General features: G+C 33.7%; 1 protein-coding gene across 5 annotated transcripts in view; it reads right to left on the bottom strand.

Annotated features, from left to right (window-relative positions):
* Positions 1–17,832, bottom strand: part of LOC138703836 (protein FAM135A) — a 320,424-nt gene that overhangs the window by 50,465 nt on the left and 252,127 nt on the right. For 4 of the 5 annotated variants that reach the window (XM_069832052.1, XM_069832053.1, XM_069832055.1 and 1 more), the window contains 3 exons: positions 14,370–14,450; positions 5,367–5,522; positions 1,019–1,286 (listed from right to left, as the gene is read on the bottom strand). In XM_069832052.1, coding sequence (XP_069688153.1) covers positions 1,019–1,286; positions 5,367–5,522; positions 14,370–14,450 — 505 coding nt within the window. The remainder of the gene's footprint in view (positions 1–1,018; positions 1,287–5,366; positions 5,523–14,369; positions 14,451–17,832) is intronic. The other variant, XM_069832056.1, reaches the window with a different exon arrangement.

Below are 17,832 nucleotides of genomic sequence, written 5' to 3'. Positions count from 1 at the left end.
AGCAGAAAAAACTCGGTAATACCATTATTGAGTTCTTAGTATATGGTTATCCTCACATACCAAGTTTCATATCACTGAACCGTATGCTTCAAAAGTTATTTAGGTAGTGCATTTATTATTTTAATATTCGATACACTTTTCTGTTTTCTTGACTTAGCAACACTGAATTTGTACAGAAGTATCGAGTATGGGTACTTTCTGAAAAGCTCTTAATGAGCTTTATTCAAAAATAAAAAATATATATTGGGTGTTCCATTTAAAATAAGAAAGTTGGAGTTACTTCCGATTAAACCGGAAGCAGAAAAAACTCGGTAATACCATTATTGAGTTCTTAGTATATAGTTATCCCCACGTACCAAGTTTCATGTCACTGAACCGTATGCTTCAAAAGTTATTTAGGTGGTGCGGGACTTTCAATTAACCCTGTATAACATACATGCTATAGTCGCGATGCTGTTATTGCCGGCATGACTCCGCCTCTTTGCTTACGTCTTAGGAAGTGAAGGCTCTATAAAGTCTAGGTAGGTAGTATCGTTCGCCATTTTTGTTCTTTCGTTCCCGAGCTACCAGACGAGGAATCTATTTGCCACACCGTTAAACATTATCATGTCGTAGCTCCTATGATAATAAATCAAACGCACTGTAATTCAGCAAATAATTCAGCGGCAAATAACGTCTTCGTGTGCTTTCTGCGAACGCCAACGAAAGAGCCAAAATGGCGGGCGATTATATTAAGTATTTATCGAGCCTTAAGAAATGAATAACGTCTTCATAAGCGAATCACAAGACGCACATGTTTAAATGTAGCCGACCTGCAACGCGATTGGCTGCCGGAAATTAGAGCGACAGGAATATAGTACTAGTTATTTTAGCGTTTCCTTTCCATTTTATGTAAACCCGTTTTTAAGGAAAACCTCTATTTCAGGAAAAAAAAAGTAATGCCTCAGAGATTCTTTAAAAAGGGGTTCTACTGTATTTACACTTCAGGAAATGTAGAAAATACATCCAGCATTCTTACCACTCCCTGCTTTGCGACCTGCAACACTGCGCCTGCGGGCGAACTCCGCCATGTCTTGATACTGGTCCTCGAAGATGATGGGCAGTGTGGTGATGTCCCCATCCAGGTCGTTACACTGAACGGGGAGAGGAGGTAGAGTTGCGAGGTACCGGGACCGCCGCACCATCTCAGACACAGCCAGATAGTTCTGGTAATTGGCATCGTAACACCCAGCTGCAGACTGACGAGGGTTGTCCAGCACAAAGAATGCTTCTGCAAACCTCTTCACCTACACAAATATTGCATTACATGTACTAGACACACTGGTTTGCAAAAAGATAAACATCACTTATATTTATATTTGTGCAAGAGGTCAAATGACTTTATTGTCAAACGCCTGGCATTAGAAAACAACAACAACAACATATTTGTATAATAAATATGCATATTTAATATCATACTGTGATCATCCATGACAGATAGAGATCGCAAACAGGCTATTATGTAGGATCAATAAACTGTATTGTTACTATAATGTGTGTGAAGACTCGTAGGTGGACACTTATTTGACAATAGGACGCATAATTAAATGTGCATATTTTAACAGAAAATAACATGAAAATATTTGCAAATCAATAAAGGTATATGGGGTCATAGATAACTAGTATGATTCTGAATTGGTGTTTAGACGTGAATAGGAAATGTTATGGATCGATAGGAAGGCTTGGAAATACAAGATTGAATGATAAATGTAGTTTACATAAATTTAAGTAACACTATGATCACTTATTAACAAATATGTTATAAAGATGAAATATTATTATAAAGAGTTGCAATTATAATACGGTAAGTGAACATCAAATTGTTATAAGTGTACAATCTGATGTTCACTTACCATATAATTGCAACACTACATAATAATATTTCATCTTTATAACATACTAGTGGCTTGTGCAGCAAATGGTGCTGCAAACTAAGTTCATTAGACGTTCAAATAAAAATTTTTCAGATTTATTTTCAATGAAGAATACTTGTCTTTTTAATAGTTATTTGCTTCCATAATAATGAAACATGCTCCCTCTGAATGGATTTTTTTTAGGCCAAATACTTTCTCTTGAACCTATCCAACTTCCGTTTTTGAGTTTCAACTCGAAAACTCAAGTATCAATGTCAGGACGATAGCAGTAGCTATTTCAGGTCATTATGGATTGTAGGCGAAAGTTAAAATAATGTCAAGTTTGCTAAGCTTTCGAACAATAGCATTTTCGTATAGCTGCTGCATGTAAAACTTGAAATGTAGAGCGTAAAATCATTTTATCCTACTAAGAGATCTTGCTGAAATGATCTGGAGACTACAAAATTTTCTAGGCCTCTTATTTTATCAGTAAGTAATACCTTTTTATCTTTCCTTAGGAACTGTAATTTTTGCGCTCTGTCGAGCCAATACTGAAGACAATGACACATATCAATATCTACACTACACCGCCATTAAGTACATGAAAAAGACTCAACCCCACTGGGCTAATAAGTATAAAAATATTTGATTTTTAATAACAATATTATTATCTTACTTAAATTTTGTAGTTATATATAGCAGCCACTCAGTAAATTATAAAAATGAAGATCTAAATTAAGATATTCTCTACATTTACTTACATAACCTCAAAACGTTTCACTTTCATGTCATCAATATAGCATCAATATTATGTACAATTAATGAAAAATAGATGCATCATGATATTAACTATAATAATATTTAATTTCTAATGATAATAATGTCATCAAACCACGTCAAGTAGATTTGAATATGCAATACACAGCTGTACTCAGAAAATTATTATACACTGCAGAATCAGTTTTTAAATAACAAATTGAATTGAGCTCTAAATATGTCGGCAATCCTGCAGGTCACGGCCTTCGTGTAATAGCCTGTTGTTTATTGTAGTGTGTGTTTTGTTTTCAAATTCAATCAAGTCGGCCGTGATTCGACAAAATTAGTTCTCAAAACTGACAACAGATGGATTTTGGAAAATAGGAAAATTATGTGGGAAAATTGACATTTCACTGAAAACTACTACTTTTCCGAAAAACTTTGGGTTCCAAGCTTCAAAATGAGGGGCCATTTATTAAAATCCGTTCAGCCGTTTTCCCATAATTTCCATTACCAGTTCAAATTATATATATAGATTTGTTAATATGTGATCATAGTGTTACTTAAATTTATGTAAACTACATTTATCATTTAATCTTGTATTTCCAAGCCTTCCTATCGATCCATAACATTTCCTATTCACGTCTAAACACCAATTCAGAATCATATTAGTTATCTATGACCCCATATATATTTATTGATTTGCAAATATTTTCATGTGTTAAAATATGCACATTTAATTATGCGTCCTATTGTCAAATAAGTGTCCACCTACGAGTCTTCACACACATAATAGTAACAACACAGCTTATTGATCCTACATAATAGCCCGTTTGCGATCTCTATCTGTCATGGACGATCACAGTATGATATTAAATACGCATATTTATTATAAAACTTATTGATTAATCTTGTTGCTGTAGTTTTAGTTAGATTTTTAAAAGTGTTTTAATAGCCTTTTAAAACCTCAAGTTATTGTTTGTATAATTGGTCACATGTATTATGTAATTTTGATATGCATTGTGTACAGATATCTATATTGTCTGAAGATGCCCACACAGGGCGAAAACGTTCACAAAAATAATTAAAATGTGTTAACAAAACTATTTTTTGGGTTGACATTATAAATAAGTCAAGACGGAAACATTGAAACCATATTACTCTACTGGGTGTTCATTTCAAAGTGTGTCATGACGTCACTGTTGATGAGTCAGCGATTTGAAGCGAGTTTCAGCTTTTATGTCAGAGAAGTTGCCCATTAATCAAGGCGTTCAATCTGAACTTGAGAACGTGTACGGTATAACTTGAACGTCGTAACAACAGATGGCAGTCTGTATGGTCTGTGAGCTACCATAACCTCTTTCGAACTGTGTTTTGCGCGGGCAAGTCATATGCAGGCTATTTGTTATCATCAGTTGCGTACGGCAACATTCCACAGTACAAATCAAATGCTCCGTGTCCATGTTGACCGAAGTTAATGTCAACAAATACGGAAGTAATCGTCTTAACCCTCTCCCCATTTCCAGACAGTAAGAAAAAACTCACCTCAGTACATGTTTCGAAACAGTTCACATTCCTGCCACTACCGGCGTTACTGTACATATCGGTGAGTACTCTTCTGAATGAACGCCGTACTTGCTAGGCAACTTCTTTGGCACATAAGTAATACACCTCTGCAGAAGTGTAGGAAGATTGAATTCTCTAGGCTCATCGACTAGCCACGTGACGGCATACAGCGAGCCATGACACACTTTGAACTGAACACGCAGTATTTCAACATGTTTAGCTTTGTTTCAAAATTAATTCATTAAATATAGAAAATGAAATAAAATAAAATACAGATATATATTTCTATTTAAGAGACAGCTTTCCTTACGTGATCAGTTGATTACAGAGGTGTGAAAATTATTAGAATAATCTTAATTTTAAAGGTTTTTTAATAGTTCCTTCACAAATATTCACTGAATTGATGAATATTGGTATATAATATTACTATACTGATGCAGGATATATTTACTACTAACAATGCCGGAAAGCATTGTTGTACATTGGTATTTTTCTTATTTTACAATTGTTATAGGAATTCAGAAATTATTATATTATGTTGGCGGAATTGGAAACATAAAAAATTAATTAAGAAATACTTTAAACAAATTGTTCTTTGCGTTTACATTGTTGTGAAGGTTCAAATGAACTTATACATCTGTTTTGTGCATATAATTTTTTATGTTTCCAATTCCGCCAACATAATATAATAATTTCTGAATTCCCATAACAATTGTAAAATAAGAAAAATACCAATGTACAACAATGCTTTCCGGCATTGTTAGTAGTAAATATATCCTACATCATTATAGTAATATATACGAATATTCATCAATTCAATTAATAATTGTGAAGGAACTATTAAAAAACCTTTAAAATTAAGATTATTCTAATAATTTTCACACCTCTGTAGTTGTAATTGCTAATAGTGCTTACAAAATACAATAAAATAAATATGATAATGATGAAAAAGTGCAACAAATATTTGTACTTTTCTTAATGTAAAATCAAAAGATCGCCACTGCCACTCTTCATACTCGCAGCATGGAGGAAAGCACAGGAGTGCTCTTGATGCTCCACAAGTGCAGGGAGGTAAGCGTCGCTGTATTAGGGTCTTGAAATCAGTATACATCACTGAACTTTCTGAATGTCTAAAACTGTGTATACTCCTACCCTGAGATGGTGGTGATGGCGTGCCAAGTGTTGGTGTACAGGATCCTTGCAGGAGAAAGCCTCCAGGAACTGCTGCCAGAGCAAGATGTTCTCTGCACAGAGCTGAGCAATGTCACTATTTGCCATGGCCACGAACTCTTCTTCAACCTCCACCAACTGTCAATACCAAGCACATTGTACAGACAGAGGAATAATCATCATCCGTACTACGTATCAAAATAAAGATACAAAGTATAACGCAGTTTTCTTACTATCAGTATAAAGTCGCGTAAACAAGGAACAAATATTTACATGTGCTTGTATTAATTCAATATTTTGACAATATCTGTGTTTAACAATAACGTCTATGTTACTACATTACTGAATGTGCATAGGAAAGGTTGGGAGTCTATTAACAATCCATGCTATATTGTTCTACGTAACATACATGCTATCAAATAAAAACATCATTACTTAACACGTAACGATATGTAAGTAATTAATCATGTTATGTAAACAAAGACATGGTCTAATGTACATTATAGATCAGGGCTGGGCATGAGAGCGGCTCAGTCTAGCCGGCCAGAGCTGCTCTCGCTCTGCAAGGCACTTCAATTCCAAGTCAGAGCAGAACGCTCACGCAGTGGCGGACTCGCATTACAGCTACCTTCCCTGCATTAATGTAACAAGAGCCACGGTTGTTCTAGTCATTCAGTCTGTCAGTACATAATAGTATATAAGGATATTACATCAATCCAATGTACAGTACAGACTTTGTAACACTCTTATTAATTTAATGGAATAAACTTCGCTCTATGCACACACACAAATCATTAGGCTTATTTACATAACCCATATGCACATACTGCAACCTCCTCACAACGGTTCTACGAGACAGGCGTATGGCTTCCACTTCCCCTACTTGCTGTGGACAGAGTTCATCTGCCAGTATAATTAAACATCGCTTGATGAATTCGCCTTCGTTGAATGTTTTCAATTCCTTTGCAGTTTCGTGGCAAATTTTGTAGCTAATTCTCATAGTCGATTCACTAAGTGCATTATTGTCATCCTGTTATTACATAATATATAATATAATACTGGGTGTTCATTTCAAAGTGTGTCATGACGTCACTGTTGTTGGGTCACCGATTTGAAGCGAGTTTCAGCTTAAATGTTAGAGAAGTTGCCTATTATTTAAGGCGTTCTTCAATCTGAACTTGAGAACGTGTACGGTATAACTTGAACGTCGTAGCAACAGATGGCGGTCTGTACGGTCTGTGTGCTACCACAACCTCTTTCGAACTATGTTTTGCGCCAGAAAGTCGTACGCAGGGTATTTGTTATCATCGGTTGCGTACGATAACATTACACAACACAAATCAAATGCTCCGTGTCCATGTTGACCGTCGAAGTTAATGTCAACAAATACGTAAGTAATCGTCTTAACCCTCTCCCCATATCCCGACAGTACGTATTTCCATACAGTTCACATTCCTGCCACTACCGGCGTTACCGTACGTATCGGCACGTACTCTTCAGAATGAACGCCGTACTTGCTAGCCAACTTCTCTGCCTCTTAGGTTATACACCTGAGCTGCGGAAGTGTAGGAAGATTGAATTCTCTAGGCTCATCAGCTAGCCACATGACGGCATACAGCGAGCCATGACACATTTTGAACTGAACACCCAGTATAATATAATATAATGCGATGCGATATATGATATGATATATGATATGGTATGACCATAAATTAATACAACTCAAAGAAAATGTTTCTCAGGTACATTATATTAGAGTATCTATTCGAAATTTATATTGTATTATAAGTTATTATAGTACATTTTTAATATATAATTTTAAATTATACAAATATTATAATATATCATAGTATAGTATATTACAGTTCATGATATATAATATGATATATTATATATCATAATACTTGTATAATTTAAAATTATATATTACTAAATTTATAATAACTTATAATACAATGTAAATATCGAATAGATACTCTAATATAATGTACCTGAGAAACATTTTCTTTGAGTTGTATTAATTTATGGCGTTCATTACCAACATATTTGTCATATTCAGTAGCATGTTGCAAAGAATAATGTCGTTGGATATTGAACTTCTTAATCAGTTGGAGTGTTTTGTGCCAAATTAAACACTTTGCTAATCCACTGCTCTCTACGAAAAAGAACTCCTCCTCCCATGATACATTAAAAGCATTGGGTATAGCGGGATGCTTTAATGTATGAGCGGAAGCTCCGTCTTCAAAGTTTACCATCATACTGCAGAGTCACCACTGCACCGACACTGAATGACGTACAGTATGCATACATCACAGCGCTTGCGAGACCCGCTCTTTAAATCACACAGCGCTCATTTCTCAGAATCACGTAATGTGCCCAGCCCTGTTATAGATGTACAGTATATTACAAATGTTAAAAATATCACAAGTATGCATAAAATACATATTTCTCCACATAAAGTTATAATTTATAACAGCAGAAGAGAAAATTTATTCCAAAAGAAAAATGTAACAATAAGAACAAAATATAAGCTCTAGGACAATTCAAAGCAATGAGGGCTGCATTTATTAACGTGCATTTTACAGAAACGTAAACATAGGGAAGGTTTGAAAAACTCTCCCAAGGTAACATATTATTGTGAAATGCTCATTTAAAAATAGTGATATATTGAATATAAACTAACATAAAGTTTAGAAATCCTATGACACAGACATAGAAGATCCGTTATGTACTATTTATCTCAATTTTCTCATTGCACTAGTATGCTGGCCGTCCATCCAGGCAGTCTGAGTTCGAACCTTGGTTTGGTAGTGATGGAATTTGTGGTGGACAAAATAGACGTTGCACACGATTTTTCTTGGGATACTCCCGTTTCCCTCTTTCATTCCACTAACACCACTCTACCACCACCTCATTTCATCTTTGTTCTGGAATAATTAAAATAGACTGGAGTGAAGTCTTGAGGGTAGTAATGTTCCTAAGTAGAGCCTATAGGCATTCATCATGCAACTTATCTTTTCATAGTATGGGTAAGAAAAAAATGGAACAAGTCTGAAACATTTACTAGAGAGTTCATTCAGCTCACTTCATGTGACATTGAGTTCGCGAGATATGATACCCATTCCTTTTTTAAAAGCATAGAACAAAATGGCATTCATTCATTCATTCATTCATTCATTCATTCATTCATTCATTCATTTATAGTTTTCTATCCAGCATTATCCATTCTTTCTTATGAAGAACTTGCTAATGCTACTGATGACAGTGTAAGTCAGTGATCGCCAAAAGCTGTGTCGCGACACATGCCCCTGCCTCCACTCAAGCGTAACCATGGCAACATATCCCCACCCTCTGTTTACAGCCTTCACTTCGATATAAGTAAAGACATTTATCAGCAGCGGACGTACACATGTAATGTTACAAGTGTGTAGGATAATATGTTTCGATGTCTTTTCCAAAACAGATAAAAAGTAAAAACTTAATTTTAAGGAGCATGGGAGGAAAAGTGTTTATTTTGTGCAGATGGCGAAAATATGAGATACTTAATTTGTTGTAAAATTTTAAATGAAGTATAAAAGAACAATGTATGTTGTCATTATTCTTCTTGTTATGAAGACTACCACGCCCTTACCTGTAAACAATAAAAAGTATTGGCTTCTATGTCTTAATCGGGGTAAAATACTTCGATGTTTTCTTTCGACGTATGTAGTGTAATTTGAATATTTCATTAATAAACAAATAATAAAAAGTATTGGCTTCTAATGTCTTAATCGGGGTAAAATCCTTCGACGTTTTTTTTCGACATATGTAGTGTAATTTGAATATTTCATTAATAAATAAACAATAAAAAGTATTGGCTTCTATGTATTAATCGGTGTAAAATACTTTCACGTTTTTCTTCGACGTATGTGGTATAATTTGAATATTTCATTAATAAATAAACAATAAAAAATATCGGCTTCTATGTCTTAATCGGAGTAAAATACTTCGACTTTTTTTAAATTATGTAGTGTAATTTACAACTTCGTGAACAGTTTGGTAGGTTTTCTAATTTCAAATATCTGCTGATCTAAGTACACATTCTTTTTATGGTAAATAAGAAAATTAATTTATTTTATTTTATTAATAATACAAAAATAATGAATAGGAGGATAAAAAATTAACATGGAAAAAAGTGTGTATAGTTAATAAGTAGAAGAATATTATATTGCTTTTGTTTTTTGGTCACAGTCCGTCTCTGTAGTGTTATTCACTGCATTACCTGAGGAGATACCCACTCCACCCCTCTCCCTGCGATAGTGGTGTGCGGGTTGCATTTCTATTATGTCACAATTTCGTGGTGTTTGGCAACCACTGGTGTAAGTGTTCGTGCATCTGCTATTATTGTGGTGATGACATTCAACCTGCAACTAGTGACCATACAAGTGATAACAAATGGAGAAGTGGACAGATATGAAGCATCCTAACAATCACTGACGACACAGCTCTCTAGTTCAGGGAGGAAATAACGGATGTTTATTTTTCCATTGTATATGTATAGGTATGTATTGTCCATAACTGTGGAGTAACATTTAGCATGTCTGACTATGAAACGGGCTGGTCCGGGTTCATATCTCGTTTGGGGCAAGTTACCTGATTGGTTTTTCCAGGTTTTCCTTCAACTAATTCAAACAGAATCACTGGGTAACTTTCGGCATTGGATCTCGGACTCACATCACCATCATTTATTCAAATACCATTGTGATCATCATTATCAAAGCCTGGGTTAAGTTCATTGTGCAGTGCTGTATTCGTACAAGAGCGGGACCGTTTGGCGACAAATATTATTCACAGAACAGGAGTGGTAAATACAAGCCTTGGACCGCAGTGCAAGTCTTTGGGCTCCTTTTCAGTAAAAAAAAGTTATGTATTTGTTTTTTTTTAAGCATGTGGGCACATACATAGAAAAGACTGTATATTTATAAATTAGCTAGTTTTATAATCCTATTGTGCCCCCCCCCACCCCACAAGGAAATCGTTCTATCTCCACCTATGCACATCACTCATAAATGGCGATTTTTTGCAGATATAAAGATAGCATTAAAACTGATTACAATATACATATAACTATTTTATGTAAAATTAATCAGCCTACATAGCCTATATCTAGTTAAGCCGTACACTGTATAAATTATGTCCAATGTCTTACTTTTGGGATTATAAAGAATGCCTTTTGTGTGCAATCCAGAAAAAAGAAAGCTCATCTTTTTATTTGAATACATTTTAAATGATTTCATTTATTTTTCAATTATATTTCAAGAAAATCACTACAAACAGTAATATCACTCACAACATGATCAAGAAACTGAATTGTTGCGAAATGCGTGAACACACTGTATCATTAAAAAAGTTTTAACTTCACAACACTTGCTCTAAATTTTATATATAACAAATTCTCTTGCACACAGTCAAAAAATTGTTTCGTGACTCTGCTATAAGAAATTAATATTTTGGTCACACATTTCTCTAATTAAAAATTTCACAATTTTACAGAAAAAAAAGTCACATTTTTTTTCGACTTTCTTACTTATATACTTACATACAAGGCTCTCATTTTAAAACAATCTAAAGCATAACTATTTATTCCAAACTTAATTTGAACAAAAAAATACGTTAATTTAGATAATGCAGGAAAGTTTAAAGCCAGCGCTAATTGCAGTTTAAGTTTTACCCCCTCAACCCTCCCCCCTTTTGAAATTTAAAACGGACTATATTATGATAATTAAATTTGAAAAAGTATTGTTTATACATTTTCATTAATTTATTTCACATCTTTTTTTTTTCTATCATCCCCTGGAAACTTGGATTGTTCTTATTGTAGACTGGAGCTGAAGACAATAAAACTATAAAGACTCTTGTTGATTACAGATTATTTCAGGATGTAACACAAACTAATATTAAGGAATATTATGGTTGTTATTATAAACCTACCCTTTAAACATTTTAAACAGGACAGAGGATAACAAAAGCTGAGGCTTTGATGATGGTGTACAGTATACACCGAAACAGCTGTAAGCCACATGTGCTTATATAATTAACACTAGTAAGTTTGCCATTTTATCAATCATTTATTACTTTTATAGAAATAGAATTACTTTATTTTCTATATCATATATTCTTTAAACAGTGCATAAGTCCTAGAATAGTAACAGAACTAACTTCAGATCAAAAATGAACAAATATTTTAAATATCTTAATATCAGATCTCTTACCTAATATGAAGATAATAACTTCTTCAGTAACTAATAGAAAAGCATTCTTTCAGTAACAATTATCTTAGTACATTACTCCTAAGGTGAAGATATTTGAGCCTTTAATGATATATAATTAGAAAAAATGAAGGAACTGTTTTGTATGATGTAACAGACATGACTGGAGTAACAGATCTGACAAGTAACAGACATGATAAAGCAAACATAAGCATGTGCTAACCTAACATTTTTTTGCTTAAAAATCTTCAAAATAGCAACTTAACTACTGCACACGTGTACTATTATGTGCTCTTGATCTTGACTGTATATGTTGTTATTTGTGGAAAACACAACACAAACAGATCTGACAGAGTAAAAATGCACACTTAGACTAAAACACAAAGCAAGAGTATGACACACAAACTCGCCAAATCAAAATGGGTGAACACAGCAGTACAATCAAGATGGCTCTTTGTGCATCATCTTGACTTGTGTTGACCTCTGTGGGATTTCTTTTTCAATTGTGTAGCCATAGGAACAGAATGGTGTAACAAACCCGACTGATTTACTGGACTAGAGTAATTATGCAATCATATTTAAGGAAATATAAACTCAGACATAATTGAAGAAGTTTTGATAATATCAAATGTTTCTTTGATTTTTTTCTCAATTCCATTATTAAACAAACCTTTATCTGGACATAATCATGCTCCATTTTAAATACTTAACTAGTATGGACACGGCATTTTAGCTGTTACTATGAGAATTTTATTTTATTCTCGTGAAATATTTGACATGAAGGAAATAATTCTTGTGACGTTTACTATATTAGTATTGAAACTACTAACTGTTAGGAATTTATAACTCTATCGTTATAAATGCAATAATGGGAAGGGTATGAATTGATGGACGTCATTTTTATACAAATTTTGCAAATGACCCACCTACATTTAATTAATTAAATTTAGGAAATTACGCAAAATAAACTATGTTTGTGCGAGATCGTGCGTATTTGCTTGCTTTCCGCACAAAACCAATCCGCAGAAAGTCTAAAATTCCACATTCAGTATTCCCAACCTAACACACATAACAATTTCCCTCTTCTTACCGCTTAAGCGCGACATATTGATTTTACTGCTTTAGGCTTTTAACATATTATTTTCAGAGACGTTCAATATAGTAATAATTATAAATTGGAAACTTACCACTGCAATTTCACGTAAATTGCACTGTTAATTATTGTTTTTAAATATTTGCAAAAATTAAGTAAACTCTACAACTCCACTAAAGTTACTGCATTCGTGATGCAAGTAACATTAAGGAAGCCATGAAAAAATCAACAAGATTCCAGGCTCATCATAGACTGGGGGAAAAAAAAGACAGACGTATATCATGGCCTGCTGGAGTATAGTAAACACAGAAAACATTTTAAAGCAACAATATTGAAGATAGATATTTTTGTTTTGCAAATTTGCAGTCATTGAACAGAAACCAAGATGGAGATTTCATTGCAACTAATTAGAAATTCCTATTTCAGGTATGTAATAAACGATCTTCGCACAAAATAATGTACGATATACATGCGGTATGTTTTCTTTCAATTCTCGGAAATTAAAAAAGCTCAACTACGTTTCGCTTTTTCAAACTTTTCCTCGAACATGAAAACTTCAACATACCGCTCTTGTAACGCATATTACTATTTCATCCTACAACCAACTGACAATAACAACAATCCAGGTTGCCACGCAACGATAAAAAATAAAAGATGTGAAATAAATGAATGAAATTAGATGTATAACGAATTGATATACTCTTTCAAATTTAAGTATCATCATTTGTAGGTGTGCCATTGGAAATTTGAAAGGGAGAAGTGGAGTTGAGGGGATGAAACTTATTAACACTGGTTTTAAACTTCCTCCTCAATATCTGAACTGATGTGTTTTTTGTTTAAAATAAATTTAATGAAAATAAGTGATTATTTAGACAGGAAAGTTTTAACATGAGAGCCCTGTATAACATTATACCAATATTATCAACAAGTAAATTTTATTGCAATGAATTTGTTCACTGGTACAATAAGGCTGTAAGAATTATCTGAAGTATATAACAGGCCTAACTACAAAAATTGTTACCTTGTCATAATCATAATCTAACAATTTCCATATAATTGAAACAGAGCTTCCGGGCTAAGATGCCTTGGTCTACTGGTGCTGACGTTACCAGATGTTTCGTCTACTTCTACGGCAGACATCTTCAGTGGTTAGGTATCCTCGGTCGAAGTCTTCTGCTCGGGATACCTGTAGCTACAGGTATCATCAGTTGCTACAGGTATCCCGAGCAGAAGACTTCGACCGAGGATACCTAACCACTGAAGATGTCTGCCGTAGAAGTAGACGAAACGTCTGGTAACGTCAGCACCAGTAGACCACGGCATCTTAGCCCGGAAGCTCTGTTTCAACTAGACACCGGCCGTGAAAGCCTGCATGCTAAGATTAATTTCCATATAAAATAACATAATGTAAATCAAAATCCTATTACAATAGGTAAGTGAAGAGGGAGTTCGTGATCTTGTAAATTCTACAGGAATGCAGTAATGCAATATCAGGCTATACAAATAACAATTACTGGATAAGCGTTCAATAGATTCAAACACATCAAAGCATTTTATATCAAATTCTAATTATTTAGCAAGGAAAGTTACTCCAGTAGAGCACAGGCCATGCCAACAATAACTGTGCTGTACAGCCAGTTTTACCCTTAGTCTGTCCCAGTTAGCCTCTGTATGGTTGCTGGATGAGCGGTGATTAACTGTCGCCAGGAGGTTCCGATGACACTCCTCCACAACAGACAAAATAATGAGCCAAATCATTAATAATACCGGTACTAACTTTTGTGATAATATAGTAGGTACAACTTTTTTCATTTTGCTTAAATTGATTTTTTAAATTCAATATTAATCATAATTTAAATGTATGTATTCATTGCCAGAGGTTCGTTCCAACAAGCGGTTCATGGATCAGTTCATGTACGGTTCCTGTACCATCTTATGCGCATGCGCTAGTTGAGCATCTCTATGGGATTGAAACTGGACTGGACGCTGTTGGAACGCTTTCGCGGATCATTATGTACTAGATCCAGAGATGCTATAACTGTGATCATCTTTGCTAATAACGGGATGCTTATTATTATCATTTCGCAGCTGATTCTAATTGCAGAAAATAGAATTTCGATCATTTTCTATTAAAAGATGACAAAAGTATGGAAGGCAAGGATTCCGTTAATTCAATGTCGTGTACTAGGGGAACTCTCATCTAAAAAATTGTTATTTTTCTTTTCTTTTTTTAATTATTAATTTATGTACGTCATTTATTATACTTTTAATCAAAGCTGAATGTTGAAATTGTAATTAACTATTTCAATACCTAAATAATTTCCATTCCCTTTCTTTTTGGCGAAAATTTAAATTAAATCTCTAGTTTTATTATTCGTCTGCACTGTCACTTTTCATCTTTAACCTCACTGATGTGAACAGTCGATCATGTCTTTCTTCAGTATACAGGAGACGTTGGTGAGCTTATGCGCATGCGCGTCTCGCGTACTCTTCCGTACATGCCTCAATCCGCGGACTATTTCTGACCGTTCCGGACCCGTATCAAAAGTTTGTTGGAACGCCCGACTGCAGTACATGTTTCCGGTTGGAACGTTTTTTCTGTACTGCACATGCTCACGATGGTTAAGGACGGTTCCTGACTGTTGTTGGAACGAACCTGTCTCACAACTCTTTAACACTTGTAATTTTATCCCTCTTTAAATTTGATTTATTTGAGTTATAATATACGCAAATATAAAAAAGAAAGTCAAACATTTCTTCGTCATGTTGAAACCAAAAACTTGACTGATTTTCAGTTTATTGTAATTGCTTGGTTCAAGCATCATATCATGAAAATTAACAGGGGAATCACAGAATCCCGATGATTGCGTGAATATGTCTTCGTCTGATAGTTTTGTGTTTTCAGTTGACTCTCCTTTTAATACATACCGTACAGATCAGTTAAATGCAGATTAAAGCTAGCTATTTCCCAGACAATGCTCGTTACTTATTTACTTCCAAACAGATTATGAAACACTCAACAGATGGCAGCACATTTACACTTTGGCATATGCAGCATCTTTAACTTAGTATTACGCTAAAAATGTTAGGTTTTCTTATCAAATGTAACTTGAACAAAGACGTATTCACGTCAAACTAATTTCTTGAAGAGAAGGAGAATATTAAATTCGTACACTCGGAAAAATAAAATAACAAATAAGAGACAAATTACAGAAAACAAAATACACTTCTGATTACCATGTGTATTATTGCTGGTGAATTTATGTAGTTATTTATTTATAAAAACACCAATACTATTGCTGCAGTATGTTACATTAATAAATTTTCAAAAATAAAATATGAAGCTTCTGTTATGTAATTAAGTAAGTCTCTTTTAGAAGCTTTTCATGCAGTGTGTTATAAATTATACTCATTAGTAATAATATTAATAACACTTTATTAATATAATATTGCAAAACGAATAAAGTAACACATTTAGGTCCAGTAGTACGATCGCAGAATAAATCATGGAATAGCTCTTCGTGGAATAGTCTAATTGAGGACTGTTTTTGCAAAACTTGCTAACTGAAAAAACTAAATTTTGCAGGACAGACAAAATACTATAGTAAGCAAGTTTTGCTGTATCTCTCACTTATAGCAGAAAACAAGTTTTTAAAAAGCGATCACACTTTAACACACTACAATGAAGAGAAATAATCCCATTTTACTAAGACGCTTTGAACATCATGTAGAGGCCTGCCTTATGTTAACGAATCCATCAAAATCTCAATTTTGCAAATTTTTGCAGTTAGCAAGTTTTGCAAAAACGGTCCTCAATTATAGAATAAATGGAGCTCTGTGTTGTATGACGTTCGTTTATTCCAACGTTCTAAATTCCATAGTTGGCAGAATTCGAACAGAAGTTGGCAATACTTTAGATGATGTTTTGTTTATAAAGTGTATTCACAATCAGTTTTTTTTAAATATTTATGAACATATTACTATTTGTCTACGGAATTTATTATAAAGAAATTAATATGAATCAAAAGGAATTAGAAATTAAAACTATTAGCTAGAACATATATTCAAGCTAGTTGAGATAGTGAATGACCATAATAATGTACTAGAAAAAAAAAAGTCATAATGTCTATCAAAAGGCAAAAGCACGGGAGTCTGTAGCTAGGTTATTTAATGCTCAGACAAATACCTACATGAATGTAGAACGTAATACTGATATTATGTATATATGTATATACATATTATGTACAATATTGTCATATAAATTTGTTAAAAATATAATTTTAATTATTTTTAAGAATTAGCATTTCTTTACAACGATGACAATGTTAATTATTTTTACCTGTCTGTCATGTGTTTCAAATCATCATTGATTAATTCCAGTATGCTTAAAACAGTGTCCATTTTTAGTCTAAATCTTGCCAGAAATTCTTCATTGTCATACTCATTTCATACATCATGTCTATTATGCCTTATTTTCTTTTGTTTCTGCATTCTCAAAAATGTATTATAGTAGTTCACAATCAGTATCAGAGATTCATGTCTAATGCTGCTATCATTATAATATAATTTATCCTCTACATAACAATTGAATAACGACTGAAAGCATGGAATAGCTTATTCAGAAGATATCTTCTAGATATTGCACTATTCCGAGTTCGTACAACACATTTCTCACGTAACCATGGAGTTAATTTTATCAGGACTTTATTCCATGTTCGTACAATTGGGCCTAAATGTGGCATAAGTTAGATAAAAAGCGAGTTGCATATGTAATAGGGTTAACATGCGTATTTTTTTTTTTTTTCGTTGTCTGAAATGTTTGGTACAGTAAACTGGTGTCATAAAGTACAATTTAAACCACTTACTGTTTTTTAATGACATAGGTAGTCGTTAAGTATTACTAGTGTTAAAGTTCTTTTATGTGACCCTGCAATTTTTAAAACTGTTGACATACCACCCCAAGTGCAAACAAATGAAGAAATATTATCGCCTTTTTAGTGTACAAGAGAAATATTTCGTAGTAATGCTTTCTCGTAATTTTTCCCTGCCTTTATATATAAAACTGTTGGACAAAGAAATTCTCTGAGAAGACATTTGGGTAAATTTT

This window comes from Periplaneta americana, chromosome 7 (genome assembly GCF_040183065.1).
Source record: "Periplaneta americana isolate PAMFEO1 chromosome 7, P.americana_PAMFEO1_priV1, whole genome shotgun sequence".
Taxonomy (NCBI): domain Eukaryota; kingdom Metazoa; phylum Arthropoda; class Insecta; order Blattodea; family Blattidae; genus Periplaneta; species Periplaneta americana.
Note: the sequence above shows the minus strand (reverse complement) of the source record. Positions and strands in the feature narration are given on the sequence as shown.